We start from the raw sequence: 8790 nt of genomic DNA, 5'->3' as shown, positions 1-8790 counted from the left end.
CCTAGCCCCGGCCCCGGCCCCAGCCCTACGCCCCGGCCCCCCACGCCCCGGGAGCGCCGCCTGACGTCACGGCGGCCCCAGATCGGCTGCGCGGGGCCGGCACCGGGGCACCCCCCCCCTCCCTTCCCGCACACACTCGCGGAGAAACTTAAAAAGAGGTGGTGTTCCCCCCCAAGCCCGGACTGGCTTAAGGACCGTTTCTTACACACGCACGCAGAGCCCTGGCAGCTCCGGCAACCGAAACATCTGCTCTCCATTGCGACCACCCCCCTCCAGCAAACACCCTTCCCCTGCCGCTGCTGCTCCTCCTCCTCCCTTCCCGCTCCGGCTCGCAGCTCGGCTCGCACCCGCCGCTTCCTTTCTTCCAACGATGTTTTCCTGCTCCACGGGGCGACGTGTTTGCTGAACTTTTCTAACAGTTTGGGGGGCGGGTGGGAGGAACCTGAGGTTTTTTGCCTTCCCCCCCCGAGCAGGTTGGGGGGCAGCGAGCGGAGGAAGGATCCGCACCCCGGGCGCAGGTCGCCCGCGTGCGCGCGCGCACACACACACACACACACGTACGTCCTTTGGAAGAGAGGAAACCCTTGCACCGGGGGTCCGCGAAGCTCGCCGGCTGCAAGGGCTCCCGCTGTGGAAATGGCTCAGATCAGATGGGTCTTTCTCCTCCTCGCTGCCTTTGCGTTTTTGTCACCAGCGCTCGCTGCCTCCGAAAAGGGCAGGCTGAGGAGGCTCACGTACGTCTTGCAGCCCGGCCGGGGGGGCTCCTCCGGCAGCCGGCATCAGCATCCGACCCTCCTCGGGGGGGAGCAGCAGCAGCAGCGCACGTTTAACGTACAGCTGAGCACGCGGTACAGCGGCGGCACCCTGGAGCGGACCAGGCGGATGAGCAAGCCGGGCGGCGCGGGCGTCCAGCTCCGCTTGGGCCCCAGCGGGCAGGTCCACCCCAACTCCGCCGCTCACGCCTCCTCCTTCGCCAAGCCGGCCCGCTTCGGCGCGCGACCCAAGCCGCCGCCGGGCCCCCACGGCAACAGCAGCGCCGGCCTGCCCCTCCGCCAGAAGCACCAGCTGCCGCCGCTGCCGGGGTAAGGCGCCCTCCCGCCCGCCGTGCCCCGCACGTCCCCCGCTCCCCAGCACGGCTGAGGCGGCGGCGGTGCCGCCTGCAGCCTCCCTACCACCCCGAGCATCTTTGTCGCGGCCGTTGTCGCCTCCCCTCGGGGGGGGGGATAGGGGCAGGGGGCCGGGGGAGCCCGCGCCGGGCTCATGGGGGGCACCGCGGCGTTACCTGCCCGCCGCCGGTGCCCGGCTGGCTGCAAATCCGCTGTGGGCGTGTAACGCACCCCCCCCCCCCCGTTTCTTTGCCTCCTCCCCGCGGCACCTGAGGCCGGGCGCGGGGCCAGCCCCCCCCCTCCGCCCAGGAGTCCGCGGTGAGTCTCGCGCCTCGCGTCCGGGCTGAGGCGTCGAGTGCGCGAGGAGCCCCGCAGCCGCCCCCATCTCGGTCCTCCCGCTGGGGCGGCAGGGGTGGCCCCGGCCCTGCCAGGGGCGAGCCGCGGCCCCCGTCTTTGTCGTCTGCGTCCCCGAAAGCAGTGCTCGGGGTGCCCGCCCGTCCCCGGCCCTCTCCGGGAGGCGCCAGCCCGGCTTTCCAGTCAGAGCCGGCGCCGGGCGAGGAGTTTCCTCAAACGCTCTTCGGGACGTTTAATTCTTCCCGCCTTTTCTCTCCCCGGCCCAGCGTCCGCCCCGCGGCGCGGCTGGCACTGGGGAGGGGGGCAGGCCGCCGCCGCGGCGCCGGGGGAGGGGGCCCCGCCGGACCCTCGCCCCTCTTTGCTGTTCCCGCAGGGTCAATGTCTGCGGGGGGCAGTGCTGCCACGGCTGGAGCAAGGCCACGGGCTCCCAGAGGTGCATCAAACGTGAGTAACCGTATGGGTCGGGGGCTGTGGGGACGGCGCTGCCATATGGCGAGGCGGTGAATGCTGACATCGGCTGTGGGCGAAGAGGCGCCGGCTGAGCTACAGATCCCACCTGTGCCGCGCTGATGTGGTTAACCAGCGCGCTTGCTTGAGCCCTTCTCCCACAGCGTTGCGGTGGGCGGCAGTTGTAACACTTCACTTTTCATCCCTAAATCCCTGCTTGCTAACCTTCAGCTTTGCTAAAGGATAAACATCGTGTGCCTCTTGTGTTTATTCTCGGCACAGATAGTGGCATTTTTGGAGAGAGCTTTGCAGAGGTTATTTTTTGTGAGGAATAAAACCTTGTTAATGCTTGGGTGTTGGGATTTTTTTTTGAACAGCGGCGCTTAATAGGGTAAAGAACCTGCCAGAGGAGCACAGGTTTTGAGCAAGGAATTGCTGTCTACCCTCACTGTCCCTTCACCTGCAGCCCATGTGATGATCCCGTACTTAGGGCATGGAATTTCTGAAATGTTGAACAAGGCAAAAGAAGTGGGTTTGGAGAAGCTCCTGTAGAGGGATGTACCTTTACTGGGATATCTAGAAACACAAAACATGCGCATAAAATAACTGAGTCAATGCTATTATACTCGGGTTGTCCTTTCTAATGTGAAAGAGAAGGAATCTCTGCTAATTTAGGCAGGATTCAGGATGACTGCAAATGGCTAAACTGGAGTCACGTTGCCATGAGGTCATGGAAGGCTGGAATGACATACCTCTTCAGGAAACCCCTTTAGGTATCAGCAAGATTGGGCAGATCTTGGAACACTGTAGTTCAGTAGGACAGACTTCTGTCCCTGAGAGAGTTGGAGTAAACAGTGCTTTCAAGATGGAAACTCTGTTTGTTTTTTTTTTTTTTTATGGTGGCTTTTGTCCCTGTGTGGGATTTTTCACAATAGGGAGCAATCACATTTGTAATCCTCAGTAGGGTCAAGTACCTTTAACCCACACGGAGCTGTTGCTAAGAAGCAAAGACTTTATTACAGTAGGCTGTTAAACACAAAACTTCACAATTTCCCTGACCAACTTAGACGTGCATTTAAGATAGTCTTCTAAATAAACATTTGCAGCTTAAAATACATGCTGCTGTGTTAGGCTAGTGACCTTTTTTGCTTAACACACGTTACAAGTACTAGAATGATTTCCTTCAGCTTACAGTGTTTGAGATGTTATTTTAAGGCTAATTGCAGAGCTTGATAAACACCTACTTTAGCTGAAGGACTAATCAAAGTGGAAAAAACCTCTTAATAATTTCAGGAGATTAAGTAAAAAACTGTGTTTCAACTGCAATGCTATTGTCAACCAATTTTATTTTCACTATTTTGAACAAAACCGAAACAAATTTCCTTTTTGTGGCTCTTTCTGCCTTCTAGTAACTTTTATTTCCTCATAATTTCAATCCATCCTTTTAAACTTTTGTTTGTAAATTAAGTAGTTTTCATTGCTTTCTGTCTTTCAAGTTTCATCTTTTTGACTTCTACCATTACCATTCAACTGTTCTTTCTTTTTTGTCTTCTCTTTTTTTTTTTTATTCCTTTCTATTTTTAGAGTCTTCAACAAGGACTAAGTCAGGCAATTAGATTTTTATGGGATAGCTGTGTAGAATCTCATTTAAATCCATGAATTACTTGATTCATTCATATAGTTATGGAGGAATGGAATAGCAGAGAAAAGAGTTAGAAGAGAGGTGAAGGGGATTTTTCTTTTTTACCTTTCTCATTTTGTGTCTCTGATATGGGGCTGTCCTTTGTGTTAAGTATTTTTGCTGCCTACTCTGATACCTCCTAGCAGTGGTATGATACACTTGGATTGGATCTTCTCAGTTTTACCCCTCTCTTGGCAAGCCAAGGGAAGCACTAAGTGTGCTGAAGTTGTCTGTTTTGTAACTTAGGCAAACCATGAGATAGCATTGACTTGATTTAGCTGTGGAAGATTAGTCTCACAGTCATAAAAGCCAATACCTCCTTTTCTTGAACCTCCCAATGTTCTTTTCAGAAGAACAGAAACCTTTTAACTGAACAAAAGTTAACCCCTTTGTTTCCTGTAAAAATAAGTGATTTTTAAATTCAGATAGCAGACTCTCAGTTGTTTTCGAGTGGATTATTGCACTTGTGGATTAATTGTGCCACAGATGCAGGCACACCTGAGCTGACTTCATGCAGATCTGTCCGGGTTTATTAGCTCAGGCTCAGTATCACTTTAATAAGCTATTTGGCCTGTAGGGCCAGTTTATATTCTTTTGTGTGGTGCAAAGCCTGAGCTAATAAACCCCAGATCCATACTGGCTCTTTCCAGAGCTAACTTCCATTTGTCTGCATCGTGCTTCCAGAACCAGAGTGCTGAGAGCCAGCTCTGATCAGCGAGGCTTATTAGCTCAGGTGTAATCCCAGGCTAGAACAAGCACCATGTGTTTCTGCTCTGCTGCACCTGTGTGAATAAGCCTGCCTGTAACCCACAGAAAGAGGATTTGAAGGGAAGAGGTATGGTCTTGCAGCTCAGGCTATGTTAATCTTCCCCCTCCCTTTGTCTTGGATGATAGTGTTTGCTAGCCCTAGCTTTCCCTTCCATGGGGCTATGGCTGAGGCTGCTGTTCCCTTGGGTGACTTCTATCCCCGGCTGAGCGCAGTGGCAGCTGTATCGCATTTCCCTTGGTAGCAGCAACAGGGGGTGTTTGAAATGTTTCTGTGCAGGTCAGAGGGCAGCATCTGTATGGAGGAGGCAAGTGGACTTTTCACATCCTTTTTCTAAATTTTAGTTTGAAGCTGAAATGCCTGTTGTGTTTACAGTATTCATGTTCTCTTGGAAGCCTTACTGTGTGTCCTCAGAAAGTGAGCTTCTGTTTTCCTGTTAATTATCTGTATGAGAATGCCTACCATATCTGATTTTAGGCATATAGGTTTTCCCCTTCTGTGCCTAATACTTAAGTTTTTACATTGTGAAGTTTCGTCTTAAGAACTTATTTTTCAAATGTGGTGTGACTTTGCTTACGAAGAACTGCATCATTCTAATCAAAAAGATGAAATCATAAAGCTCAGCTTTAAAAGTCTTCAGGATTGCTTTACACTGGGAGAATGAAGTCTTAACAATCGAAACCAAACTTTTTGAAGTGTTCAGAACATCCACCTTTGGGTAAAAACAAAGGTGGGAAAAATTCAACCACAGCAATAAACACCTTGGAAAGTTATAAGCATGTGAAAGGGTTTATGACAAAGGTTTGTCTTCTAGTCATAGTTATCATAGGTTATAATCTGTGTAAGCACAATAATAAGATACCACCAAGGCTGGAGACATGGTGTTTTGTTAGTACTTGTTACATTACCAGAGCATTGTACAAACATTAATTAGCTCTATAATATGGCTGTAAGGCAAATAGATCCTGGAGTGTGGGGTTTTTGTTATTTATTTCATTTATGGAAATTGAACCATAGGTTAAATGTGGCCTTGGACAAGTTGTAACAACTGACTGGAAAGCCTAAGCTGGAAATTAGGAGTTCCTGCATCTCAACTACATGTTTATCCTATTGGAACCTGTTGTGTCCTACTTTGTTACTTGCTACTAAATTTCTATTAGTTAATAATACTTCCTACAAAATATGCTCTTCTGTTTGTTCTGGTTTTGTTTTCTTTTTCTTAATGATTACAAGGAGCTGTTTTTCATGTTGGGAAGTCAAGAAAGAAATTGCCTATTGTATGCAGGATCTGATATCTTAAAAAAAAAAAAATAAAAGAATTACCTTACTGTAAATAGTAGAACCCTTCTAAAATGTATAATAATAAGTTTTGTCTGGAGTATTGATATCGGTTGTTTGTGTGTATTCTTAATGTAAACTGGATGGTTTAAAAAACCAGCATTGCCTGGAGGAATTCAGAGTTCCACTAACGTAACGATGAGAATTAACTAATGCTAGTGGGAAAAAGAGAGTTGGCTGTTAATGAAATACTGAAGCGTGAGCTCCTTATTACAGAGGTGTAAGAAAGGCTCATAGGGCAAACAGGTGAGGAAGTGGATTTTGCAGGATTATGTTAAGAGTAAATTTCATATAGGGAGAGGAATTTCTGTGTAGCTGTAGAACCCACATACACTATCGCTGTCAATTAAGAGAAAAAGGATCTTGTGTCTTTGTTAGCTGAAGGTGGTGTATGTATTCCATGTATGGGCACAAGGTGAAGGGATTTTGGTGTTGGAACTGGACTGGATCCTTTTGACTTTTGTCATGAAGTTCTTTCCTGTCTGTCAGGTGCTCAGGCACCTTGGAAAGGTCATAAAAAAATAAGACAGTCTGTTGTCTTTTTTTGTACAAAAAGATTATCTTGCTAATTCTCTTCTCTTTTGAAAGACTTCCTGACTCATCATTAAATAAATGTGCTATAGATAAACAAGGTTTAATTTATTTTTCAGAATAAGAAGATATACAACAGTAGAGTCTTCCTGCTGGAGAAGACGACGACTAGAAAGTTGTGCTAATACTTGCCCAGAGGAAGGGTCCCCTTTGTTCAGTTCCCAAATCTGCATGGCCTCTGCTTGTGTACTGCTATTCAGTTTGAGCCATCTGATCCCTAAACCTCCAGAGCTATACTTCTTGCTATTGCTGAGTTAGCATGCTACAGCTTTGCATCTCCTTCAGGACAAGGGCACTTCACAATGTGACCAGTAGTTCTAGACCCCCAGTTGTCCAAGACCTGGATGGAGCATGCCCTAGGTTGCTTCTAGCTTATGCTCCTGAATTTTCATGGGGAAGGTGAGGGAAAGGTTGCATGCTTAGGTCTTGTTCTGATACATGGTTAGGATCCAGACCTGGAAACTTGGAAGCATACATGGATCCCCCAGTTTAGATATAAAACTCTGTACCACTAAATATTTTAATATTGGTTGCTCAGAATCTACTCTTCTTCTGTCTTCAGCTCTTAGAAATGGTGGTATCCAGGAGAGCTGTACTTCTCATCATTGGAACTGAGTGCTAAAAATGTTTGCAGCTGTGCTTCTGGAGGTTTTCTGATCATAAATGGTTCCTGAGGCTTGTGCTTAATCAGTTTCATGGCTTTCAGTTTTACCAAGTTGTTTATTTTAATTGCGTGTACAAAGCCTAACTATAACATATTCTCCCCAAATGTTGTTTCTTCTCATTCTAAGACCATCATTTCAGTAAAAGCAGTATCAATCTCCTTCAAATTATGTCTAAATCAAAATTAATTGTTGCAATTTTAGAGACATAACCACTTTGACCTCACATAACTGACCTATACATTAGTCTTTTTTTAATCTATTCTTTGATGTTGTTTTTAAATACTTCAAAATTGAAAAACTGAAAGCCATTACTTGAGTAGCTTGGTTTTGCCTCTGCTGTGCTTGCTACTGTAATATGTGAGTAAAACTTTTGAATTTCATACACAAGGAATAGGTTGGCTTTTGTAGTGGGGAAGCTCTTGTTAGCCCTCAGTGGTAGTTCTACTCTGCTTTATTTTTTGCTTACTGTCCTTGGGAAGGGGGGAGAACAAGAGGATCCAGATTCCTGTAATCTTTGGCTTTGTCCACATTAGCAAGCAGCGTGGACTAATGGGAGTAGGTCTATAGACTAAAGCCTTTGGTTTTGATGACCCGAGTCCCATGGTATGCGTGTTTCAGCGCTTAGTGTTTTATTTTGGACTAGGTGTAGTCTGGTGTCATGGAATGAATATCAATATGAGGCTGAAATACATTAGGTGCATTCTTGGAGAGTTCATGTTTGGGTTTTTTTTGTTTTTTGTTTTTTGTTTTTTTTTTTTTATTTTTCTCTGCATCTAAAAGAAATACAGTGCATATGGCCTCACAACACAAACAAAAGCTTGGTGAGTGCGACTGATAAGATACACATCAAGAGGGAATCCTGACCCGAGCGAAAGCAGCAACGCAGACTTTGAGCATGGTGTCCGTCTCCTGGCCATTGATGGCAGGCAGCCAGCCTCCCTCCCAGGAGAGGAGGCAGTAAGAGCTGTGAGAAGGCAGGGAGCTGTTACCTGCTTCCTGCTGTACAGACATGACCATGCCATGTGCTGTTGCCACATTTCGGTGAGGGAACATAAGTCCACAATGAGTATGAGGTGAAACGTACCCAGCCTTTTCTTTGTGAGCCATTTGGAACTTTACTGGAAACAAGTAAGGTTATAATGATACATAGTCTCTATTTCATATAAATACTATGTGTGTATAGATTTGAAACAAAATCAAACAAAAAAGAACCTTAAAAGAAAATTTTCAGGATGTTGTGCTCCTGCACTGAAGCAGATGACAGATCAATAGCGAACTCACTCAGCTCATTGCAGCAGTGTTAACAAAAGAAGCAGGATGTAGTAAAGTTGTGGCAAATCTACAGTGGATGAAAAGTCCTGGGCACCTCCTCTGTTAATATAGTATCAGAAGGAACCCAGAAAACTGTGGGGTTTTCTTTTTTTCCCTTTCAGATTTGTTGACTGTTTTCAACATGTAACTTGGAAGTGTAGAGCTTGGAAGTAGAAAGCTGTGTAGGTGCTGGGGGGAGCTGTGGTTGAGTTGAGCGATTGTGCAGTGTTCTGGTTCTGCATGTGTGCAGGAACAAAATGACATATTGACAGTGAAGTGATGCTTAACAATATTAGTCTTACACCTCTCTTCTGTATGGCTGCTCTTCCTGAGGATGCAGAAGAGGAGAGATGGAAGTGGGGGGTGCTCCCCTCTCCTTCCTCTCCAGCAAAGTACGAGAGAGCAGGGCAAAGAAGCTGCATGTATAGGATCAGTGAGCCTCTCGGCCTTTGGGAAAGCAAGGCTGTAGTGAGGGTTGGGGTTCTGCACTCTGTGGGGCCTTGACAAGTTGGGTGCAGCACTTCTAACGAT

The 8790-nt window shown here is 47.4% G+C and overlaps 1 protein-coding gene across 7 annotated transcripts in view; it reads left to right on the top strand.

Moving 5' to 3' along the window:
• The first annotated feature begins 200 nt into the window (after positions 1-200).
• The window catches only part of LTBP1 (latent transforming growth factor beta binding protein 1), a 204459-nt gene continuing 195869 nt past the window's right edge, over positions 201-8790 (top strand). For 4 of the 7 annotated variants that reach the window (XM_030035536.2, XM_030035535.2, XM_030035534.2 and 1 more), the window contains exons 1-2: positions 203-1082; positions 1834-1904. In XM_030035536.2, coding sequence (XP_029891396.1) covers positions 637-1082; positions 1834-1904 — 517 coding nt within the window. In that variant the 5' untranslated portion in view covers positions 203-636. Of the gene's footprint in view, positions 1083-1833; positions 1905-8790 lie in introns of all 7 variants that reach the window. The other 3 variants (XM_030035532.2, XM_030035533.2, XM_030035530.2) reach the window with 2 other exon arrangements.

Source organism: Aquila chrysaetos, chromosome 13 (genome assembly GCF_900496995.4).
Source record: "Aquila chrysaetos chrysaetos chromosome 13, bAquChr1.4, whole genome shotgun sequence".
Lineage (NCBI taxonomy): Eukaryota > Metazoa > Chordata > Aves > Accipitriformes > Accipitridae > Aquila > Aquila chrysaetos.
This window is presented reverse-complemented; position numbering and strand designations above follow the sequence as displayed.